Source organism: Aspergillus aculeatinus (assembly GCF_003184765.1).
Source record: "Aspergillus aculeatinus CBS 121060 unplaced genomic scaffold BO66scaffold_34, whole genome shotgun sequence".
Classification (NCBI taxonomy): Eukaryota; Fungi; Ascomycota; class Eurotiomycetes; order Eurotiales; family Aspergillaceae; genus Aspergillus; species Aspergillus aculeatinus.
This window is the reverse complement of record NW_020291503.1, coordinates 252,933-276,090: the sequence shown is the minus strand read 5'-3', so window position 1 is coordinate 276,090 and position 23,158 is coordinate 252,933. Positions and strand designations below refer to the sequence as shown.

The following is a 23,158-nucleotide window of genomic DNA, read 5'->3' as shown; positions in this document are numbered from 1 at the left end:
AGTCGTGACGATCGAGGCCCTTCGTCCGACCAAACGGGCAAGATACAGGAGACCTCGATCCCGGCCTGCTGGCGTTGACAGGCGCAGGAACCTGCCTTCTACTCGACGTTCCACAACAATAGTATACCATGACTGATTGAGGGTGTTTTACAGAGTAGGTAAACGAGGGTGTGACTTCAGACAAGCTTGTTCTGGCTTCTTTCGTCACAGTTCCGCTTGAAGCGGCGTGCAGCGGAAACAAAAGCCATCGTAGTAGGCAACCTGCCGAGCCGACAGTCATGTCCGTGATGAGTTGGACTGCCGAGAATTTTATCAAGGTCGAAACTCCTCTTGTTTTGGCCACAGATTCTCAGGGGAAGGGACAGTTTGACGTCACGAAGAATTGAGCAGCTGGCTGGAAAACGGGCAAACGAACAAATCAAGTCACGAAGTCACGCAATAAGCATCAAGAAGAACATCACATTCAGATGATCCATAAGGATTATATGAGTAGTCATCAAGGAGCCTGTCTCCCCTCCTGCCACGTTGGGATACCCCTACATACCTCGCCACGGGTCTTTGCCCCTAGATCACCAATCGTGCACCTCAGAGACCTTCCTCGAAACGTTCCATAGCGTCAGCTGGCATTATGATGTCATATCTTGGAGTAGGGATAACGTCCGAGTACCGAGTTCAGCATCGTGCGTGGTATAAAATGCGGTGTTCAAGATACCCCTGGTGGTTGTCCATGTCAGTCATCTTGCGCAATCGCATGCAGCCAATATCCCGTTGAAGCAGTCAAACCGTTTCCACCATGATTCTCGCTTTATATCCCGAGCCCGCGAATAATAGTACGCTCGTGGAGCCTTGTCCGCATCTGACATATCTCCGCCACTGTCTTAACCTGGCCAAGCTGTCACCGCCGCGCCCCGCCCTCTTCCGGGCCGGAGCAGTCCTGATTTCGCGAAAACTCGTCCGGGGAACCGACAACGAGCTGTACAACGACGACCGGCTTCTATCATCAGGATATACCATGGAGCTGGTGAAGAGACCCCATGCGGAGCAGGCCTGTCTTTCCAACTACGCTGCCGTCCATGGAGTCCCAGACGATGAGGTCGGGGATGTCCTACCCTCTGAGCCTGATCGCTCCCTGATCATGTACATGAGTTTTGAGCCTTGCGTGGAGCATGAGGAAAGTGACATGTCCTGCGTGCAGAAAATTATCGAAACAAGAAAGGAGGGGCGAAAAGGCATCGAGAAGGTTTATTTCGGCTCGCTGTCGCCGTGCTCGATAAGCAATAAGTCATCGGCACGTCAGATGCTCGGAGAGGCCGGCATTGAGTGGCAACTGGTCGAGGGTCTGGAGCAAGAGATACTTTCGGTTGCAAAGGAAGGACGTGTGAATCATGGAAAGATTTGAATTTGCTAGTATCTTGTTCGTACAATTGGAGATGACTCTGAAGATGGAAGGCTAGTCTAGGCCCCGGCATGGTTGCCTTCTTGTTTGTACTGTTTGTGTCATGGATTTACTATTGAGTTAGACGGTCACCTGATATATTAGTCAGTTGGTTGTCTGGATAAGATTTATCCCGGACCCACGAACGGGTTCTTCAATTCTCTTACCACAATAATATCATTGAAACAGCTTCGAAACCTATTGCACGAGAAGCCTTAACGGCATTTGAATTGGGATAGTAAGCATCTTTTGGGATGATTCGCACTACTTGCGGAGACTTATGCCTTTTGGGTAAGTGATCGACCACTGTTCCTGTTCTTCAACCCCATTCTCCACACTGAGCTCCACAAGCTTAAACACTTTATGCTGCAGATTGTGGATTCACCGGTCCCCAGACATGGAGACATGACGACGCTTCTTATCTCCATCATCTAGCCTTGGTCCTGCCACCACTATCATACTATCTCCGAGATCTTCACCATCGGACCTGACGCGGCGTTCCGTCCCTCAGCCGACTTGACCTGTGTCAATGGTCGTAAGATCTTCACAAGCATAAGATTAAGGTAAAGTCGGTGGAAACACCCGGTGGAACTGGTTACGTTGCCCAAGGCGGGTCTGAATGCTTGGTTGTTTGCGAAAAGGTATGGCTTCATATAAGAACTCGCTGTAACCCGCCCAAGACTTCGATTCTTCACTCTCACCACACTCCTTCCATTCGTTCTCTACTGCTCAATCGTTCATTCATCATGGCCAAGTACCTCTCTTTGGCCATCTCAGCTGCGGCTCTAGCCCAGGCTGTCAGCCTGGAAGATGTCTGTACTTCCGCCTACGCCAAGGCGGCGATTCCCTCCACCGGTCTGGCCCAGGGGGTGGTCACTAACCCCTCCAGCGTCACCGCAGCCCCGGTCTACAATGAATCCACCGCTGGATCCAACTACTATCCTGCCGGCACCTACAACTACTGCAACATCACCATGACCTACTCCCATGCGGGTAAGGACGACGAGGTTCTGCTGCAGTTCTGGATGCCATCCCCCGAGGACTTCCAGAACCGCTGGCTCTCGACTGGTGGCTTCGGGTTCGCTATCAACGTCGCCACCAACGTCCCCGCTGGTCTGCCCTACGGTGCCGTCGCTGGCCGCACCGATGGAGGGTTTGGCAGCTTCGACACTCAATTCTCGTCTGTCTACCCTCTTGTGAACGGCACCGCTAATTACGATGCCCTGTACATGTTCGGCTACCAGGCCCACCACGAGATGTCCTCCATTGGCAAGGCGTTCACCAAGAACTTCTTTAACATGACCGACAAGCTCTACTCCTACTACCAGGGTTGCTCTGAGGGCGGTCGCGAGGGTTGGAGTCAGCTTCAGCGCTTTCCCGAAGAATGGAGCGGTGCTGTTATTGGTGCCCCGGCCATTCGCTACGGTCAACAACAGGTCAACCATCTTGTGCCACAGGTCGTCCAGCAGACTCTGGGATACTACCCCCCCAACTGCGAAATGTCCGAGTTGGTGACGCAGATTATCGACGGGTGCGACGCTCTGGATGGTCGCAAAGACGGAGTCATCTCGCGCAGCGACCTCTGCAAGTTGAACTTCGACCTCAAGTCCACTATCGGAAAGCCGTACTCGTGCGCAGCCAGCACCAGCATGGGCGTCTCGACTCCTGCGCAGAACGGCACCATCACCGCTGAGGGTGTCCGCGTTGCGCAGACCATCCTTGACGGATTGAAGGACTCCGAGGGTCGCCAGGCCTACTTCTGGTACCAAATTGGATCCGAGTTCACCGACGCTGAAACCAGCTACGACGCGACTACTAAGACCTATGGCATTGACATCTCCGAACTGGGCGGCGAGTGGGTTACTCACGGCCTGCAGCTGCTGGACCTCGACAACCTGTCCAACCTCGATAACGTGACCTACGACGTGCTCCGCGACTGGATGCTGGAGGGCCTGCAGCGGTACGAGGACGTGCTGCAGACGACCTGGCCCGACCTGTCACGCTTCCAGGCTGCTGGTGGAAAGGTTATTCACTACCACGGTGAATCCGATAACTCTATCCCCGCGTCGTCATCGATCCGTTACTTCGAGTCCGTGCGCAACACCATGTTCCCCAACTCGACTTACGCCTACGATGAATCGATCAAGGCCATCAACGAGTTCTACCGCCTGTACCTGGTGCCCGGTGCCTCGCACTGCAACACCAACTCGCTGCAGCCCAACGGTCCCTACCCTCAGGACTCGCTCGGTGACCTCATGAGATGGGTGGAGAAGGGAGTCGACCCCGTCACGCTGAACGGTACCGTGCTCACTGGCGACAACGCCGGCGAGCACCAGAACATCTGCTCGTGGCCTCTTCGTCCCCTGTGGAAGAACAACGGCACCACTCTGGAGTGTGTCGAGGACAAGGCGTCGATCCAGACCTTCCTTTACGAGCTGGATGCTTACAACATCACTATCTACTAATCAGTCTTCTCGATCACCTTGTCGATCGACGTGACATGCCTGTACACTAGTTAGTCTTCTTCTCTGATCTGTGTAGATCATTGTCTTTGTGCTTAGACTTGATAGGATTTAATTGCTATCAGTGTACTGTATCATAGTAATTGAAATTTGTCTGCTAGATTGGTTTTATAGATACTTACTTCTATGTTGCAAATTATAGCAGGTGGTAAGCCAACGAAATTGCCCTCCGTCGTAACGCTATGCTGAACATGGAGAGATGATCACGTTGAGCTATCTTGAAATATGGTAGTCTCACCGCGGAGCCTACTTACACGGCGGCATCTGGCCTAGGTCCAGACTTAGGCCATCAAGCACGTGCAGCAATGTACTGTACTCGTGTCGACATGATCACAATTTGAGGCCGTGCGAGAACCACCTTGATTTCTGACGTCATGACCGTTGATGGGGCGTACGGCAAACACGCGTCAGTCTAACCCAGCTAGGAAAAAGGCGGGTCGACCGTCCGCTTGCGCGGTCGGTATCAGCAAACCATGGATAGCTTCATTGAGTCTCCAACCGGAAAAGTCCCAAGTTGACAATTCTCAAAGTCAAGTTGTTCTAATTGCTGCCGTCAGAATTTGTGACTATTATTAGTAGACTGAAGCATAAGCCAATGACTTTGAAAATATTCGAGCATAAATATTCTTCAGGCTCGAAAGACTATCTTCGAGCTCTATGGACACACGCTGCATAACATATTTACAAAATGACATCCACCACCACCAGGCAGACTCCTTATCAGCACTGATAGTTCTTGCTATCGAGATGCACCAGGCCCAGGTCGATGAAGCCCTCGAAATTCCAGTAGTCCGTCTGGTTACCCTGTCCGCTCACGGTACCATTTCCATAGAACTTGGCCGTCCAGTAAGAAGAGCCTTGGGTGTGCTGGTGAAAGGCATGCAGACCGGTGTTGAGGTTGCGTTCCCGCAGGGCGAACGTATTGTTGGAACCGGCCTGGATGGCCCATTCGCCGACGAAGACGGGGAATTTGCCATCGCCCGCGACCGACTTGGCTCGCGTGCAGATGTCTTTCGCCAGGGTGACGGACGTGGCATTCGTATCGTCGAACCAGTAGTTGTGAGAATCGAAGACGATGTTGGCATCGGTGGAGAAGTTGCCGGACCAGAATCTCTCGCCCTTGAAGCTATCCTGCAGCATGACGGGGATGCTGGGGTTCACTGCGGCGACGTGGTCGATCACGGCTTGGTAGTATTTCAAGAGCCAGGCCGCTGCCTTGTCTGTCAGCGCGGCGGGGGTACCGAAGACAGAGAAATCTCTGTTGTCGACGGCTTCGTTGGCGGGTTCCAGGCTGTAGGATTCGGGGTGTCCGGAATTCTGAATGTAGTCGATCACCGCGTCGACTGCTTGTAGGGAGTAGTCGAAATTGGTTTGGTTGTACCACCAGCCGTAGTGGCCAGTCGCCTCCCCAATCGTCAAGCCATTGGTGCCTCCCGGCAGTCCATGAATGTCGACAATGACATGCATGCCATATTGTTCAATAGCATACGTGGCGATCTCAGACAGGTACTTGGTTTGGTTGCCCGAGTAGAGCTGGGATCCGGGGTAATGGATCCAGGCAGCGTAGGTGGTAGGGATCCGCAGTGCAGTGATCCCGACTTCCGCAAGCTTGTCAACATCGGCGGTGGTGATCCAAGTGGCATAGTGTTCCTCGAAGACGGGTCCGCATTGTTGACCCAAGTTCTCGCAGAAACCCCATTCATCCGAAGCCCCTCCAGCATATTCAGCCCACCATGCACTGTTGATGGTCGACTCCTGCACCAGCCATCCGCCAAGGTTGGCTCCGTGGGCTTTGAACTGTCTCCAGTTGACGTAGCTGGAGCTTTTGCGGGAGGTTGTAGGAGCTCCCAGTGCTGTTGGAAGGGCCAAAGCCGCAAGAGCAAATCCAAACTTTCCCATGATGTATATGCGAGTGCAACCTAGACTAATAGATTGCTGACAATGAACTCAGGCTGTCTGGCTCTCCATGTCGAACAGCGAAGCAGCGCAATTTATGCTGCGAGCACAGGCTCCATCGACGCGAATCCACAGTCCGAACCCTCAGCCATCGCTCCGTTGATTCTCTTGGAATTTCCGTGGTGACAAAGAGGATCGCTTGCTAAGAAACTAGCAAGCTCGCCAAGTCCAGCGAGGGATTCCTTCAGCCTTTCGCCGGGTGCCGACCCGTGATATCGTTGGCAATGGATCGACAGTAGACGGATGTCCCGTATTCACCGGAAAGTCCGACTTGTCATGGATTCTGCAGCAACACGAAGATTAGACAACGAATTGAATTGTAGATTGGAGGTGGGGTTAAGTTGGATCACACACTACCAGACTGCCAGAAGGGCGGCATGTGGTCATAACTCCATGCAATAATGGTCCACGAGGACAGACCAGGATTCCCCGTGGGGAAGCAGAGCTGCTGGTCGGGGAAATGAACGAGCGGCAGAACCTCGGAAGTAAAAACCGGCAGTTGCTGTTGAGCGGTGACTAAGCGATTACTGACTAAGGCACCCAAGAGTGCCAAGACCCAAAGCGGTCTAGACTAGTTTCACCCGCGACGGTGTTTTGGGGGTCTTTCGGGGTCAATTCACGCGAGTTTCTCGACGCTCTCCCCTCTTCTTGCCCCTCCCCACACCGACCACTGACTCCATTATCGTCCCACTTTTATGGAGGGGTAACTGAAAATGCTTCCTCTTTGGGCTATGGGAATGGGACAAAATGAGAATACCTCCCAGCTGGGGGCAGTCCTCATGACACTCGCCGAAACACTCTCGCTACACCCACCATGGAGATAACGCGCTGCGGAATTCATGGTTTCCATGAGGTTTTGGGAATCGACGTCGACGAGATCCGCTTCTTCTGGGTTATCGCATCCACCCAACCAAATGCTTCGCAAAAAGCCTACCGCGTGGTACTGGCTACGGACGAGTCGAGCCTGCGTGATGACAGTGTCAGTCCCTCGAAACTGGCCTGGGACTCTGGCTACGTGACGAGCAATGAGCAGCGCAACATCATCTGCAAACCCGACAACGGCTTCCAGTCGACTTGCAGCTACTACTGGCGAGTGACCGTCTGGGATCAAACAAATCAATCCTTCCACAGCGCACCAAACCACTTCTTCACGGCCTACCCCCGTTCTCATCTCCTGCCTCCCTACAGCATGAACCAGACCTACATGCCTCATACCGCCCTCATATTCCGCACCTGGTTCGAGGATGAGCCCAACCGCTGGAAGGCTGTGTGGATTGGCGACGGAGGAGACAAGCCCATTTACGCGCGCAAATCGTTCGACCTCTCGCGGACGCCGGTACGCGCCATCCTATTTGCATCGGGACTGGGTCACTTCAATATGAGCGTGAATGGCCGACCGGCCTCCGACCACCGCCTCGATCCCGGCTGGACCAACTACCACCGTCGTGTACAATTTACCTCCTACGACGTGACTGCCCAGCTGCAGAAGGGCCAGAATGTGCTGGGCGCTCATGTGGGCAATGGCTTCTATGCGGGTGACAAGGGCGATGATCGCTTCTTCTGGCCGATGTACGAGGATAATACCTATGTCCGCTACGGCAACGAGCTGTGCTTCTTCAGTGAGCTGCATTTGTTCTATGAGGACGGTGAGCACACCACCTTGATCTCTGATCCCACTTGGCGCGTAAGCAAGAGTGCCACTACACTTGCCAACATCTATGCCTCCGAAACCCACGATCGCCGCCTGTATCCGACCGGCTGGGACGCCCCCGGATTCGACGATGCACACTGGGCTCCCGCCAAGCCTCTCACAGGACCACGAGGTCACATTTATTATCAGACCCAACCTCCCGTCGTGCTACACGAGACCTTTAAGCCTATCAAAACCCACAGCCCAAGCCCTGGCGTTGTCTGCTATGACCTAGGGCAGAATGCATCCACAATGGTTGAATTTGTCGTTGAGGGTGCCGCAGGTTCCGAAATTATTGTCCGATACAGCGAGACAGTCAAGGAGGATGGCACTGTTCTAATGCCGGATCCCTTGTTCAAAGAGTTCGAGACGGGTGTTTTTTCCCGCATCTATCTGGCCGGCACGGGCGCCCCTGAAGTGTGGGAGCCGGACTTTAGCTTCACCAGTGCACGGTATATCCAAGTAGAAGGTGTTTCACTGGACGGGGAAGATGGCCTCCCGAAAATCATATCGGTTGTTGGCCGCCACATCTCATCTGCTGCAAGACAACTAGGAACGATGAAGACCGATAAGGAGGATGTGAACGCCTTGTTGAATGCATGCTATTGGACATTTAGCAGTAATCTGTTCAGCTACCATACCGACTGTCCGCAGATTGAGAAATTCGGCTGGCTGGAGGTCACCCACCTGCTGGCCCCCGCAACACAATACATCCGCGACATGGAGTCCCTGTACACCAAAATCCTGGATGATATTCTTGACGCCCAGGAACCCAGTGGATTGGTTCCTACTATGGCTCCCGAGATTCGCTACATGTGTGGACCACTCCACGATACCATCACCTGGGGCTGCGCCTTGTGTTTCCTCCCCGACATCCTTCGACAATACTATGGCTCGACACATGTCATCGCCAAGGTCTTCCCCGCGGCAGTGCGCTATATGGAATACATGCGCACTAAGGAGCGACGGGGCGGATTGATCGAGCACGGCCTTGGCGACTGGGGACGGGGCATTGCCCACGGCAATAACCAGGCCAACATCGAGACGGCCATCTACTACCGCTGCCTGCAGAACGTGGAGATGATGGCACGGGAGCTAGGCGAGACACAGAAGGCCGACGAATTCCAGCAGTGGGCAGCGCGCATCTACGCCGCATACAATCGCCACCTCCTCGTCACCGACGACCCCTCCCGCCCGTATGCGTATTACACCTCGCTGGACAACTACCCGGAGCGCGACCGGGACGCAATTGCGCAAGCAATGGCGCTGCAATTTGGGATGGTGCCACAAGAGCATCGCGCCGATGTTATGGCCGCCTTCATGGACGACGTCGCTGACGGCCGCATGCGGTCCGGCGAGATCGGGCTGCGTTTCCTGTTCAACACGCTGGCGGATGCCAAGCGTCCCGATCTGGTGCTGCAGATGGCTCGCCAGGAGGAACATCCATCGTATATGCGGTTCCTGCGGCGCGGGGAAACCACCCTGCTTGAGTTCTGGCAGGATGCCTGCCGCAGCAAATGCCACGACATGTTGGGAACCATTTACGAGTGGTTCTACGCCGCCGTGCTGGGGTTGAAGCCAACCGGACTGGCGTATCGGACTTTTGTGGTAGACCCACCCTACGAAGCGGAGTTCGACCACGTTCAGGGCAGCGTGGACTGTCCTTACGGCTTGATAACTGTCGAATTCACGCGCGGTGCGCAGGGTGCGGTGACGCTTAGTCTGCGTGTGCCGTTCGGGACGACGGCTGTCGTCAAGTTGCCCGAGAACGCAAAGAACTCGGCTTATCTTCGAGCCGGCGAAGCAAAGCAGGCTGTGGAGGGCGATGACGTGCGACTAACCCACGGCGAGTATTCTGTTTTCGTGCAGCTGTAATTATGATACATGTGTATATAGAGGCTAGACTAGTTCAATGGGGAGTCATTTCGATTACCAGTCATCGCCATGGTCTGATTTTCTCTGCCCGAATCGAAGTTTCGTGGAGTTAGATGATCCCGATGCGAGCATGGACTCGTATCTCGGTCTGAAGGCCACCGAAGAGTACTTCAATCCTGGCGAAAGTCGAACTCGGCATTAGTGTGTGAGTTGGTCGGACATGGCCAGGATCGTTAAGCGAATAGATCCAGCAGTGTGAGGGTTGACGACACCCATTGGGCAGGTAGGGATGGTCATGGTAATTCGGGGAACGGTTTCCCGAGCTTTTTTTTCCCTCCAGAATCCCCACTCATACGAAAACCGGAGGCGAGGGCAAGCCGTGCAGAGGCAAACAGACGGTCAGACACCAACCAAGGGCGTGTGCGCTTCCACAATCTTTGAAGCAGTTCGGAAAATCCGAGTCTGCCCAAGCTTTAGTCGACTTTAGTCGAACTTGGCGGGCGAGGCTAAACCGTCTTGGAACAAGCCACTTCCCGTCTTAGGGCTCGCCCCCCCCATCCATCTCGATTGTGACTGCGTTTTGCGGTGTCTCGGAGATCCGACTACCTTGGGCATAACAGCCAACTTCCAGTGGCATAGCTGTCAGCCATCCAGAGCTCTTCCCCTCCCCATGGGGCGTGACCCGGTCTCGGGTGAGAGAACCCCGAATCGGCTTGAATCGGCGCTGGTGCTACCCCAGATCTCATGACGGCCGGCGCTTCCTCGGCTATTCCCCACGGCAAGTAGCCAGGCTCGCTGCTTACCATGGCCCATGGGGGACAAGAGGAATGAGACGACCCCAGATTTGTCCCGGATTTTGGCCCAGACCCCCAGTCAACTACGCTAGATATCGCTTGTCGGGGCTGGAGTCAAGCCAAGAGGTCACCCGCCACCCATGGCCTAGCGCATTACAAGCTTCATATAAGATGCAGACTCTGCCGTTTCCTCGAAACACCACAGAAGATCGACGTCGTCTGTCTCCCTAGGAAAATGACTAAAATTTCGACATTGTTGTCCGCTGTCTTCTTGGCCATCGGAGGTTAGTTTGTCATGTACATCATACCCGAGAGTTGAGATCATGGGCATTGTGACTGATTTGTTCATTTGAAAAGGCTTCCTCTTCGGCTATGACAGCGGTATTGTCACCTCGACCATCGCGCAGACCGAGTTCATCAAGTATTTCTCCAACCCTAATGACACCGTCACGGGGGGTGTCGTCTCCGCCTTCCAGGGTGGCGCCATCTTGGGCACCATCATCAACATGTTTACCGGCGACAGATTGGGCCGCAAGCTGTCCGTCTTCGCCGGAGCTTGCATCTCCGTGTTCGGATGTGCGTTGCAGGCAGGCGCCGTTAACATGACTATGCTCATCATCGGCCGGTTCATCGCCGGAGCCGCCGTGGGCATGCTGACATCTACTGTGCCTATGTACGCCGGTGAAATGGCTGAGGCGCAGACCCGCGGCATGATGTCCGGCCTGCTGCAGTGGATGTTGAGCTGGGGATATCTGGTGGCGCAGTGGTTGGGCTATGGATGCTCTTTTAACAACACCGCCTTCCAATGTATGTTCCCCATTCTCTTGCCCACCGAAGCGTCTACTGACCCTTTCATTCTCCTACAGGGCGCTTTCCACTTGCTTTTCAATGCGTTCCCGGCATAGTCCTTATGGGCGGTGTGTGGTTCCTCCAAGAATCCCCGCGGTGGCTCATGGAGCAAGACCGCCACGAAGAAGCATTGGCAACTCTCCACAAGCTCCACGGCGACGGAACCCCCGAGAAAACCAGCTACATCGAGCTCGAATACCAGGAAATCCGGGACACAATCGAGGCGGAACGCGCACACAATAGCATTACCTGGACCTCTATCTTGACCAAGCCCTCCTGGCGCCGGCGTCTCATCCTCGGCTGCGGTGTACAGATTTTTGGTCCTCTATCAGGAATCAATTGCATTAATTATTACGCGTCCAAAATTTACGGGGAATTGGGCATTGATACGCGCACTACGCTCATGATCGTTGGCATCTCCGGGGCGCTGTCGATCGTCTATGCAACCATCGGTCTGTGGGCCCTCGAGCGGGTCGGCCGCATCAAGCCTCTCATCTTCTCTGCCGCCGGCATGGCAGCAGCTCTGGTGTGTAATGCGGCAATGTCGCAGCACTGGGACGAGAACAACGCCAATCAGCTCCGCGCCATGGTGGCCATGAACTTTGTCTTCAGTTTCTTTTACACTGCCCCCGGAATCATATCCTGGGTCTACCCCGCCGAGATCTTCCCTGTGGACATCCGCAACCAGGGAAACAGCCTTACCACGTTTTGTAATTGGGCCATCAATCTAATATTTGCGCAGTTCTCGCCCACTGCGCTGACGAACATTGGGTTCCGGTACTTCTACGTCTTCTTCGTGTTCAACCTCATCGCCATGATCTGCTATATCTTCTTCTTCCCTGAGACGAAGGGAAAGACACTGGAGCAGATGGATACGTTGTTTGGAGACGATCTTCCTGCGGTTGGGTGGGAGAGAGAAGAGAAGGGTCCTGAGGCAGTGGCTGTCGAGGATACGTCCAAGGAGTAGTCTGGAGTGTATCATGAGGTCTTTGTGGTGTGACTACTATCTATGAACTTCTCGTATAATACTCAATGAGTCAATGTGAACTGTTAATGAACTTCGAAAGAGTGCTGAGCCCTAAGGATGAGGTCCTCCAGGCTTACTAGGCAACCTAGGTACTGCGAGGGGAGAGGAGGAAAGATGCGCTGGAAGAAATCAAAATGGGGAGGACCTTGGATACATAGAGAAAGGGCGATAAAAGGGCTTTCGTATGTACTTATGACTTATGGCTTATGATCATCGGCATTGAAGCTTGAAAAGGGGTCTGCTCTGCACTATGTTCGATTTCCTCGGTGGTGAGGTCCAAAGGGTTCAGTACCTTGGCCGAATGCAGCCTACTCCGATTGGATGGATGGGCAGCTACGCTAATTGGTGCTTCGGCCGATAGCCGAGAGCGAGGCACGTGATCAGATTTTGTTTCTGTCGCTGCTTACCGCTTGATCCCGGCGCCCGCTTGCCAGGAAAGTTAACTTACATCTTGTAGGAACTTCCATGTTGATGGCGAGCTGATTTACTCGCATCTCCCATTGAAACTGATCACAAAGTCTGATCTATTGACAACAGATTCATCTCAATCTTGTTTCAATGACTTTCTTTGCTCGCTTGAATTGCTGGTCTCAGCGCCTTTCTTCTGTTAAAAATCAGCTCGAGTAGCCGACCATATTCGTAAACTGATCGAATCGAGACCACAAGATCCCATTCTTGAACTTTCCATCATGTCAGTAAGCTTTCTTCTTTGGCTAGTCTATTGTTACATAATCATGCACACCTCAAACCGCCAAGGATATTATCAAACCACTAGCAGGCAGAAAGAATACAATCAATGGTTGGTGAATATATCTTGGCATCAGACCGGGCCTTCCTCACCAGCCGAATACAATTAACTCGTCATCCCCAGACCAATGCGGACTCGGAAAATGCCCCCGATAGCAGCGGAAACATCCCCGTAAGCTTCCCGGCGGAGTTAACTCCCATCCATGCTTGATAATCCCGACAATTCCTGGGGCCCGCTGTGCGCTTATGATAGCATGAGCTCACCGCACCCAGGCCAGGACCTATGATTCCGCAACACTACGTCAATGTGTACAAAATGCTCGGAAAAAAGCTGCACAGGGTGAGCAACGACTGCCTGGGGCAGTATTCTCTTTTTCTTTTTGCTCAAGCATGGTGACGAGGTCATTGACCACATCAGACTGCCCGAGCCACCATATCAGCGAACTTAGGACAAGAATCACGAGCACTTCAAACAGCATGGGCGAAGCTATACCCGAAAGCTTAGCCTACTCAACAGTGCATAGTCACCGTTGTATGTATTGCTACGAAGAATGCAATTGGGTCTGGATCCTCGAATGTGGCCATCGGACGTGTGGAGATTGTGCTCGAGTGATGATTCACATCGCCGTGACAGAGAGGTGCAGTCTGCCACCTCGATGCTGTGGTTTCAAATACACGGAACCGCTGATCCGTTTGGTGCTCGGTAATGATGAATATCGCGTGTACCAGGACAGGGCGCTTGAATATACTAGCAGACATCCGGTATACTGCGCAGTCCCTTCTTGCTCTGTCTTCATCGCGCCTCGCAACAACATTAAAGGAAACTATGCATGTTGCCCTAGTTGTGGGACCAAGACTCACATCCCTTGCCGCGCCATCGCGCATCGCGGGAGGTGTCATAAGGATGAGGCCCTCCAGGCTACTCTGAAACTGGCCAAGGCTAAGAGATGGCGACGATGCTACTGGTGCCAGGCGATGGTGGAACATGCTAGGAATGGTTGCAAGATCGTGACATGCCAGTAAGTTTGCTATACCTGACCGAGCTTGGGAACTAAGTACTGACTTCCTTTAGTTGTGGAAAGGTTTTCTGTTACTGCTGCGGCGCTCCCATCTCAGACGGGTATTGCAGCTGTAAAGGCTGGCCGAACCGAAGGGAGCGATTTGGGGGTCGCGACGTACTCCTTTCCCTTCTCTCCCCAGTCGCCTATCTTTGTCGCAAGCTAGAGAATTGGTTATTTTAGGGGTATCTCGATCTTGCCAAGTGGGGTCTGTGTTGCTAATTCTGCTTGTACTCTACGGAGTACTCAATAGAAAAATGAGTGATTAGTGATCCAGATCCAGGTTTCAGTCAATTTCGACAGCTATAGACTATTTAGGTCTAGTGTGTTTGTTAATTAATCAAAATTGTGCTTATGTCATTGGCATTGTCCGGTTTTGTGCGCTGGGATTACATCAGCCCAGATCGATGACGCACGTAGATGTGCACAACCTCTGCATAACGGGGGGGTTAAGAGCATAAGCTGCATGCGAACAGCAAAGATCAGCCCGACTATTTCACTAATCATAAACTTTATGGGCTGCAGATCGACTTGGATTTCCGAACACCGAACACAAACTCGAGGCAGGTGAAATAGACTCGCCTCGCCCCCACGTGTGCCCAACCGTCTGACATTTTCCCTCCCCTGAAGTCTATTCATCATCCCTTTCTTGCCTTCCGGCCTCGCTGCGATATCATCACGCCTGTCCAACACTAGTCACTCCTTTCTATTCACCTCGTTGGGTAGGTATTACGGTCGCTCATCATCAGTCTCACATCTCCTTGAATCACCACAGAAGTGTCACGGGGAATTCATCCATGCAGCGCAGAGAGAGGTCTGTCGGCAATCACCTTGTCCCTGGATAAAAAGCAACCAACGGTGACACCATGGCCGACACAAACGAACACCCGCCAAGGAACGATGGGAAATCCCTAGAAAACCTTCAAGAAACCGTTCTGAAGGGAGGGAAAAGGCGTCTGCCGCCATTCCTCGACCATTTCAACGCGCGCGATCTGAAAATCCTTTTCCGCTGTTGGGTCGCAGCCTGGGTGGCTTGTTTGTTGTTCTTGATCAGTCCATCCCTGTCGAGTTTGGGACAGGCTACTTTCTTCGCATGGTAGGAAAGACTTGACTGTTCTTCTGCAATACGCGCTAACTGCTTGCACCAGTCTTGTATTGCTTATGCTCCCGCCCTCGAGTGTGGTATTTATCTACCTCCTTGGAGCGCTCTCCCTATACCTGGGTGTCTGCTTGGCCTGGGCATGGGGCGTCATTACGATGAAGGCCGCCTACGCGGCCAGATCATCTGCAGACACGCAAGCACAATTGCTGGCCCTGGAGCAACTCGCCGCGCAACAGGCTAACGCAACTGGGCAATCAGTCGCCAGTTTGGCCCAGGTGTTGGTTTACAATGGCCACATGCTGGATGCGCGAGTGACGGCGGTCACTTACTGTCTCATTTGTACTTTCATTTATCTCATGGTATGACTCTGACCCACGCTCGTTTACCCGGTCAGTAATAACCGTGCAGACAGGCACGCCTCCGAGCCAGCAATCCGAAAGCAACCTTTACGGCGATCTTCGCCATCATCATATCCGACCTGTTTCTCACGTATCTGCCCCTGCTTCCCTCCTTCAACGGTACATTACCCCTTGCACTTGCCAAGCCGGCTGGCGTCGGCATCGGCCTGGGGTTTGCCTGTTCGGTGCTGATCTTTCCGCAATCCACATCTCGAGTCGTTCTCAACAGCATGGAGGACATCATTGAGCTGCTCACTCACCCGCTAGCGTTCACCTTGGCGACCCTGGGAAAACGTGATCCAGACCTGAATATGACGCAGTTGCGCAAGACACAAGTCGGAATCATCGGCGAGTACCGGAAGGTCGAGCCCGCCCTAGCTTTTTTGCCGTTGGATTTCTCGATCGGGTGTTGGGGCGCGCAGCATGTGGGAACTCTTAAGGAACCTGTACGCCAGGCTATCGGAGCCATTCTCTCCTTGCTCGAGTTTCATATGAACCGCGTCTCCGGCAAGGCTCGCGCACGAGAAGTCCTACAAAAGTATGCAGACCAAATTGTGTCGCAAGATGAAAAGGCCAAGCCCTCGCGCGAGGTGGGACGCCACCAGCTGCAGCAAATGGCGCGTTTGCTAGATGGCTTGCGCAATTCCGACAGCGGACCTATCCCGGAGGAAACCCTTCAGGCATTCGTGAGCGCGGCTTCAAAGGCCATTGAAGCATGTGTGGCTGCGCTGGGCGCTGCGAAGGATTGCATTCACATGGCAAATGGCCGACCGTGGTTTCGGCGCTCTTCGCCCGAGGCGCGGGAGGAATTGTGCCAGCGGAGCCGTCAGGCTCTCGAAGATCTTCGCGCAGTGCGCCAAACCTTTATTCGTAACACAACAGAGTCGCTGGTTAGCTGCTACGGGCCGCTAATGGACGGGAGACCGGGTGAGGACGCTGACCGTCACGCCAAGAACTTTGGAGGCATTGTAGTGGGGATGGTGTTCGAGGAACTCATAGCCAACGCAATGGATAAAACCGAGTCCTTACTGGATCAAGTGCTGAACATCTTCCAGAGCTCCAAGCGAACACGAGTGTGGTGGCCGTTGAGCCTCAAAGCGTTTGTATCCTGGGTGTCAGGCAAGGGCAACAAAGCCCCTGCCATGGCTCAGGTCGCAGACGACGATCCAGAAGAACAGGCCGACGCAACCAAATCAGTGCAAGAAAGATTGCGGCTGAGTCGTGGATACCGCGTCAAGCGCCGCGGTCTTCCTAGTCGCATTATTCTGGGCACGTACCACTGGTTCACATCAGCAGAAGGACTCTACGCTTTACGTATGGTCGTGGTCACTATTGCCATTGGGATTATTTCTGCTCTACCCAGTACAGCGGGCTTCTTCTATCGCGAGAAAGGTCTTTGGGCTTTGATCATGGCGCAGACAGGTCTCTTGCCGTACATGGCTGATTACTTATTTTCTGTCATTGCGCGCGTTATAGGAACCGTTGTTGGCGGCCTCTTGGGCTTGCTGGCATGGTATATCGGTTCAGGCAATGGACCGGGCAGTCCCTATGGACTAGCGGCTATCATGGCCGTGATGCTTGTCATCTTCCTTTGGTCGCGTCTTTTTCTGCCTCCCAGCCTCCTACAGGGGAGCATCATGGGAGGTGCTACGTTTTTGCTTGTTGTTGCGTACAGCTACGACGATACGTAAGTACCCTCCAAGTCGCAAAGCCCTTGTCTTACCGTGATTGACTCTGACTATTCATGCAGCCACATCCCAACCTATGGCAATCCAGGCGTCGGATATACCGTCTTCTGGCGCCGACTGCTTTTAGTCCTGATCGGCGTCGGCGTGGGAACGGTAGCTCAGCTGTTCCCGCACCCTCCCTCCGCTGCGAAGCATATCAGCAAGACCCTGTCCACGTCTATCCGCGCCATCTCAGATCATTACGCACTCCTCCTATCCTGCTGGGGCCGAGGCCAAGAAGACGGTCGCATCCTCGCCGAGCCGATCTCCCTCCAGATGGCCGAGTCCCTCGTGCTGCTCGACGGGCCCATCCAGCTTCTGCGGTACGAATTCTCCAGCTCGCGGTTCGACAGCTCGAGCATGGACCAAGTCAAGCTCCTCTGTCACGGGTTGAACCGGAACCTCGGGCGGCTGCTCTCCCTCTCCGCGTCCTTGCCGCAGGAATACCAAGACCGCCTCGCGCGGATGACGGGGCTGCTGGACCATCGCTGTATCGGCGAGATCATGGCCGTGCTGAGCGTCTGCGAGCAAGCGCTGAAAACAGGTGACGCTCCACCGGAGCTCTTGCCCACCCCGCTGATGCAGCGGTCCATGGAGTACTGGCACGCGCACGCAATGGATACTCTGCTGTCGCCGGAGATGCTGCGGGAGGAGGATTATCGTCGGTACTGCGTCGGGGTGAGTGCCTACGTCAAGTTCCTGAGTACGGTGGACGAGCTGGTGCTGGTGATTAAGGGGGTGTTGGGCGAGTCGCACCTGGTTTCTTGGGAGCAGTCGGAAGTATGAGGCGGGTGTGGTGGTATAGGTTGTAGCTTACGTTTTGGAGGAGATATATCTCTAGGATGCTATAATGCATATAACATCAATTTAAACAAGAGCCTACCAATAGAACGGTGCTATGGTGTACCTTTCTTGACCAGCTAAGCCGCAAATGCCAAACAAACGGTTTCAAAACAAGTTCTACTTCTCTCCATACTTAGTTATAATTATCATGGATCGAAGCCATGGTTTTGATATCAGGGCTTCAGCCGCCCAGCAAAAGTTTTAGCAAGCTGTAATTGGGCTTGACAGGGAATGAAAAACCTTGCGTTCGCTGAGTCAATGACAAGATACTTCCTGAAGAAAGGGCCGTGATGGCCACCTCCAATGACTCTTACCGCGTCTTCTATTCGTATCTTGACTGTTTCTCTATCTTAAGGACTCCATACGACTTTTCTCTACGATCGTTTTATACAAGAGTCGGCATTGAACTCCGCTGCAATCGCTGCCAAATGCCAGCTTCAGACCTCATCCACGGTATCCTGTGATTTTGGTCAGCATAAACCGCGGCCTCCTCGAGCGCGTCTACAATCCCAACAGAAGTTTCAACCCCGTGATGCCTTGCCATACCAACACCCAGAAAAGATCTCAAGCAGAGGAACTCAGTCCCGACCACAGCTACCCCAACGACAATGATGTTGGTGATGACTATCCCCAGTCCAGTCGTCCAAAGCACTACGAACTCCACAAATCCCACCTCGTCCAGTGCATTCGACTTGCACATCGCCTGCTGGAGATCACCTGCAAGGCCCGTTTCCACACATCTATATTATGAAACCAATCGACGATGCACTCCCGATCACTTTATCCCATCGTCTGGCTGGCAGCGACAGCAACAGCCCAGCGCGGCCCCGGCGAGATCTGCGCCCCTTGTCCCGGCGGCTTCTGCGACGAAGGGCTGCCGTGTGTTTCGTGCCGTCCGAATGTGCCTGGTGCGCTGGGGTGGTGAGTCATTCCTGTAGCGCGGACTTTTACTTACTCGGATGTGAAGCGTGGCTTTCATAATCCCTGCAAGGTACAAGGGGTCAGAGTCGTGGTACCGTGGTTGTTGGTAAGAAGGAAGGCGGGGAAGGGGGGGTCACAAGTGTGGGCGTCAGGCACGAACGAAGCGCGGGGTCGGGGTGGGTTTCCTTTTCTGGGGGGTGAGCTTGCTCGGAGTTAGTGTTAGTGTGTTGATGGCGCTCAGGATGTGGTGGTATTACGTACTGAGTGGATGGCAATCTCGATATAATGAGATCCTTGCTACAACGGACCGGAGTGGCGTTCGGGATAACTTTGTTGTAGCCTTGGATACTTGATGTAGTCTGTACTACAGCTTGCGTTGCGAGTGTTGTTTTAGCTCGTTGTTGCCTTGGTCTTCAGGACTTTTAGCGGTTGAGACCTCAGATATCGATGTGTTTCGGTCTGTCAACATCTTCTGTGTTGCAATCCCCCATAGAGGGATCGGGTTCTGCATGTATTCATTCTCCGAGTGATCAGGCCATCTGGTCGGAGGTATGTTGCGGTGCGAGTAAGGATCCTAGTAGACTGTGCATGGAGAGTGGACAGGCTGCAATGGCCGGGTCATATGGCCGGGGTGGTGTCATCATCCGGGTTGACTATCTGTCTCCAAAGGAAGCATGTGATCTGGAGTAACGGTTCCTGACACCGTCGGCTGAGCCATGGTTGGGAACAGCTCGGCTCCCTCAGCTAAGACTTGGACCGAACAAGGAAGCTCACTTGTTAGCTGAGCCGGACTGGAGCTGTGCAGTCACCCGCGCTTTCCTCTCTTCGGGTACTTCTTCCCTGCTCAGCTTCGAGGAAGCTTGCAGGTGCTCTGTAACCGAAGCTCTACCATGGCAAGCAACCACTTACAGTTCTCGATGCAAATTAAACCGTGGGCCTGACATCAGAACAGAAACAACACACACGCGAGTCACCCCACCTGTTGGCGTATAGCACGAATGAATCTCTCTCTGGATATTAAAGCTGACCGCCACGAGATGGGTAGATCCTGATCGGGCTCGGACAGGCTCGGATGCATCAGGTCGTGACCGCATGCGGCGACCATGTGCAGCAAGCTTCTCTCGGCTGCAACGTCTTGTCCAAATCGTTCTCTTCGATAGGTGCGATAATTCCCAAATCCCGCTAAGGGGCAGCCACAATCTGTCGCCTCAATCTTCCACCAGCCAACGCACGAAGGCAATTTCGCTCAAGCTTCGCCATGCGTCCACCGCCTAACTTTCCCGATGCTTGGATAAGGATTCTGCCGTCTGAGGTCACCTGACCTGGGTGCAGACTGCGGCTGCGGGGGAAAACGCGGGATTTCTGGGGGTGGGCTCGATTCCCACTTTCTCCTCGATTCTCACTCAATCACCAGGTTCTTATCAGTCCATTGGCTCTCCGCAAACCAGGTTGCGTGGAACATTTTGAACCAACCGATGTGAAATGTCTCGGACACAGTTTCCATCCCCGCAAAGAATGACCCGACACCAAGCACCCACAGTTCCAGGCTTATCCCAGTTTGGCCCTGGGGCCCCGCATACCCGGATTGAGATTTATCCACAGAAGGCTAATCCCCCGCGGGGTTACCATCCTCACAGTCTCACGCCTGGCCCTCGCACCAGTCCATCCAATTTCAGTTGATTTCCCTCTCCCTTGCGACTGGTTCGCCAGAACGCCACCAACCCTTTAGCTCCGGATTTCGCACGCCACAACCACCTCCCCTTCCAATCGAACCCTGTTGTCTCGGCGTCTGCCCTGCTTCGGGTAACGCTCCCCTGTCGTCTCACCCAAGATGCTCGCTTCCTGCGTCGGGAAAACTGGCAAAACCCCGGCGGGCAAACACAGACTAGCTCCCCTGGCTGTGAATGCAACCTCAGGCTGGGAGGCGTGCAGGCCGCCGAAACTATAAGACCCGGTACTTACCCTTTTTCCCGGCTTGGCTTTCTCTCCTTCCGTGTGGCACTTTGGCATTATTCGCGCTTGCAGTATGTCGACCGACTATGAGAAATCCAAGGGTGAGCTCCAAGGGGAGCACGTCGACGTTGATCATGTCGAGCTCAAGCAGAACTCGGAGCTCATGAGAGAGGCGTTCGATGCCGAAAATCGCGAGCATGAAATGGGTGTGTGGGAGGCCGCCAAGACGCACCCCTGGGCTTGCTTGTGGGCTTTCATCATGTGTTTCACTATTGTGAGCTGATCTTCGGTCGATGGTTGCCGGATCGCCGCTAATGCAAGTAGGTCATGGAATCGTTCGACATGTTCCTGAACGGTAACTTTGTCGCCCTCGATGCATTCCAACAAAAGTTTGGTGTTTCCGTGGCGGGTTCACAAGAAAAGGTCATCCCGACTCGGTGGCAGAGTGCTCTGTTCCAGGCTGGCCAATGTGGCGCATTTGTCGGCGTCTTTTTAGCCGGTCCAATCACAAATAAGCTGGGATACCGATGGACGACTATAATCGGCCTGATCCTCATGAACGCCACTATCTTCGTCTCCTTCTTTGTAAGTTGTTCTGCATTCTCCCTCGGAGCTACCGTCTGACGCAATTCAATTAGGCCAACTCACTCGCCCTTCTGACCGTGGGTCAAGCTTTGGAAGGTGTCCCATGGGGTTTCTTTATCGCCAACTCCCCAGCCTATGCCAGTGAAGTTGTGCCCCTCGCTCTGCGAGGTGCATGTACCGCGACTTTGCAGATGTCTTGGTCCATCGGTTCGATTATTGTCGCCGGTGCTACCTACAGCTACAACAAGTATGAGAATGAGTGGGCCTGGAAAGCGCCCCTGGCCTTGCAGTGGATGTTCCCGGTCAGTCGACCCTTGCTTTTGTTCCACCAGCGCAAGCTGACCCTTTCAGACACCTCTCCTGATCCTGGTTTTCCTTGCCCCCGAGTCGCCTTGGTGGTTGATTCGTCGTGGACGTCGGGATGAGGCTCTTCGCTCCATCAAGCGCCTCGGTAAGGAGAAGGAAGAGGAGGCCCACCAGGCTTTGGCCATGATGGAGCGTACCGTCAAGATCGAAAAGGAGCAGGGTGGAAGCCCGACCCTCCTCGACCTTTTCAAGGGTACTGATCTAAGGAGAACGGTGATCACGTGTCTTGTATATGGGGGCCAGAACCTGGCCGGGAATTTGATTGCCAACCAAGCAACCTTTTTCTTCGAGCGTGAGTAATCTCCCAGTTCCCGAGACGAAGCATGTGAAGAATGTAATGGCTGATAAGCTGCTTAGAGGCTGGCATGTCGTCCGAGCGTGCTTTCCAGCTTAACCTGGTCAACTCGTGCCTCCAACTTGTCGCCAACGGCCTTTCCTGGGTTGTAACCGCCTGGTTCGGACGCCGCACGGTCTACCTCTGGGGTACTGCAACCAACATCGCTTTGCTCTTTATTCTTGGCATCGTCGCCTCGGTGGAACAGAACAACCACACCAACATCGCCCAGGCCTCTCTCGGAATTCTCATCTCCTTCATTTTCGCGGGTACTCTCGGACCGATCTCCTACACCATCATTTCTGAGACCTCCTCCATCCGCCTCCGTGCGCTGAGCACCGCTGTCGGTCGTGCTGCCTACTATGTGGTAGAAATCCCCATGATCTACCTGGCCTCGAAGATGCTCAACACCACCGGATGGAACCTGGCGGGCAAGTGCGGTTACGTCTGGGGCGGTACTGCCTGCGTGTGCTGGATTGTGGCCTACTTCTTTTTGCCCGAGCTGAAGCACCGCACGTACCGTGAAGCCGATATCCTGTTCAACCGCAAGGTTCCGGCTCGGAAGTTCAAGTCGACTGTTATCGGGGTCGACGAGAACGAGTAAGCGTGAGTGCACTGCGAAAGATTCTAAAGCGCTTTGTGATTATATGCGCGTGATACCAGTGATGTGATAGTTGATTAATTGATTGATGCATTCTGCACGTATCTTCATAACCAGGCCATTGACAGGCATGGATTGCTGCAACCTGGAATTGATTAATTTCTTCGTAGCCAGGGTTTCTGAGACGACCGCTTGATAGCAAACAAACACTATGGTACTATGGCTTTGCTGACGCGGAGACTTGTGCCCAAGGCACCAGTCACCTGATGGTCTAGTCTAGCCGCCGGCCGAGGCTAGCAAAACTACGGTATCTGCCATCATTCCATCCCTCTCCTCCATTCCACTACTTCCCAACTCATTTATCATCTAGTCTAG

General features: G+C 53.7%; 7 protein-coding genes across 7 annotated transcripts; 6 read left to right on the top strand and 1 right to left on the bottom strand.

Annotated features, from left to right (window-relative positions):
- Positions 1 to 507: 507 nt before the first annotated feature.
- Positions 508 to 1,402, top strand: BO66DRAFT_393089 (putative DRAP deaminase; the record flags this gene model as incomplete). The annotated part of the gene is made up of 1 exon (XM_025647674.1): positions 508 to 1,402. Exon 1 carries the CDS (start codon positions 794 to 796, stop codon positions 1,397 to 1,399), a length of 606 nt encoding a protein of 201 aa, XP_025502348.1. The 5' UTR covers positions 508 to 793.
- Positions 1,403 to 2,054: 652 nt separating this feature from the next.
- On the top strand, positions 2,055 to 4,268 carry BO66DRAFT_126351 (tannase and feruloyl esterase). Its single transcript, XM_025641956.1, has 2 exons — positions 2,055 to 3,949; positions 4,100 to 4,268. The coding sequence occupies exon 1, from the start codon at positions 2,182 to 2,184 to the stop codon at positions 3,898 to 3,900; it is 1,719 nt and encodes a 572-aa protein (XP_025502347.1). The 5' UTR covers positions 2,055 to 2,181; the 3' UTR covers positions 3,901 to 3,949; positions 4,100 to 4,268.
- A 409-nt stretch (positions 4,269 to 4,677) lies between these two features.
- On the bottom strand, positions 4,678 to 6,295 carry BO66DRAFT_455185 (putative glucan 1,3-beta-glucosidase precursor; the record flags this gene model as incomplete). Its single annotated transcript, XM_025652070.1, has 1 exon — positions 4,678 to 6,295. The coding sequence occupies exon 1, from the start codon at positions 5,854 to 5,856 to the stop codon at positions 4,678 to 4,680; it is 1,179 nt and encodes a 392-aa protein (XP_025502346.1). The 5' UTR covers positions 5,857 to 6,295.
- Positions 6,296 to 6,572: 277 nt separating this feature from the next.
- Positions 6,573 to 9,497, top strand: BO66DRAFT_472707 (alpha-L-rhamnosidase). The gene has a single exon (XM_025652977.1). The coding sequence runs from the start codon at positions 6,728 to 6,730 to the stop codon at positions 9,476 to 9,478; it is 2,751 nt and encodes a 916-aa protein (XP_025502345.1). The 5' UTR covers positions 6,573 to 6,727; the 3' UTR covers positions 9,479 to 9,497.
- Positions 9,498 to 10,102: 605 nt separating this feature from the next.
- Positions 10,103 to 12,113, top strand: BO66DRAFT_429930 (sugar porter family MFS transporter). The gene is made up of 3 exons (XM_025650493.1): positions 10,103 to 10,556; positions 10,630 to 11,079; positions 11,178 to 12,113. Exons 1-3 carry the CDS (start codon positions 10,508 to 10,510, stop codon positions 12,086 to 12,088), a joined length of 1,410 nt encoding a protein of 469 aa, XP_025502344.1. The 5' UTR covers positions 10,103 to 10,507; the 3' UTR covers positions 12,089 to 12,113.
- Positions 12,114 to 14,520: 2,407 nt separating this feature from the next.
- Positions 14,521 to 18,004, top strand: BO66DRAFT_472705 (uncharacterized protein). Its single transcript, XM_025652976.1, has 4 exons — positions 14,521 to 15,049; positions 15,102 to 15,414; positions 15,468 to 17,140; positions 17,204 to 18,004. Exons 1-4 carry the CDS (start codon positions 14,820 to 14,822, stop codon positions 17,964 to 17,966), a joined length of 2,979 nt encoding a protein of 992 aa, XP_025502343.1. The 5' UTR covers positions 14,521 to 14,819; the 3' UTR covers positions 17,967 to 18,004.
- Positions 18,005 to 20,951: 2,947 nt separating this feature from the next.
- BO66DRAFT_393084 (maltose permease) lies at positions 20,952 to 22,846 on the top strand. Its single transcript, XM_025647673.1, has 5 exons — positions 20,952 to 21,171; positions 21,222 to 21,482; positions 21,536 to 21,784; positions 21,834 to 22,140; positions 22,206 to 22,846. Exons 1-5 carry the CDS (start codon positions 20,971 to 20,973, stop codon positions 22,784 to 22,786), a joined length of 1,599 nt encoding a protein of 532 aa, XP_025502342.1. The 5' UTR covers positions 20,952 to 20,970; the 3' UTR covers positions 22,787 to 22,846.
- The last annotated feature ends 312 nt before the right edge of the window (positions 22,847 to 23,158 follow it).

Coding starts and splice junctions, on each gene's coding strand:
- BO66DRAFT_429930 (XM_025650493.1), top strand. CDS start 10,508: ATGACTAAAATTTCGACATTGTTGTCCGCTGTCTTCTTGGCCATCGGA. Junction 10,557..10,629: donor TGTCTTCTTGGCCATCGGAG/GTTAGTTTGTCA, acceptor TCATTTGAAAAG/GCTTCCTCTTCGGCTATGAC. Junction 11,080..11,177: donor TAACAACACCGCCTTCCAAT/GTATGTTCCCCA, acceptor TTCCCGGCATAG/TCCTTATGGGCGGTGTGTGG.
- BO66DRAFT_472705 (XM_025652976.1), top strand. CDS start 14,820: ATGGCCGACACAAACGAACACCCGCCAAGGAACGATGGGAAATCCCTA. Junction 15,415..15,467: donor GTACTTTCATTTATCTCATG/GTATGACTCTGA, acceptor CCGTGCAGACAG/GCACGCCTCCGAGCCAGCAA. Junction 17,141..17,203: donor GCGTACAGCTACGACGATAC/GTAAGTACCCTC, acceptor CTATTCATGCAG/CCACATCCCAACCTATGGCA.
- BO66DRAFT_472707 (XM_025652977.1), top strand. CDS start 6,728: ATGGAGATAACGCGCTGCGGAATTCATGGTTTCCATGAGGTTTTGGGA.
- BO66DRAFT_126351 (XM_025641956.1), top strand. CDS start 2,182: ATGGCCAAGTACCTCTCTTTGGCCATCTCAGCTGCGGCTCTAGCCCAG.
- BO66DRAFT_393084 (XM_025647673.1), top strand. CDS start 20,971: ATGTCGACCGACTATGAGAAATCCAAGGGTGAGCTCCAAGGGGAGCAC. Junction 21,785..21,833: donor CCTTGCAGTGGATGTTCCCG/GTCAGTCGACCC, acceptor TGACCCTTTCAG/ACACCTCTCCTGATCCTGGT. Junction 22,141..22,205: donor AGCAACCTTTTTCTTCGAGC/GTGAGTAATCTC, acceptor TAAGCTGCTTAG/AGGCTGGCATGTCGTCCGAG.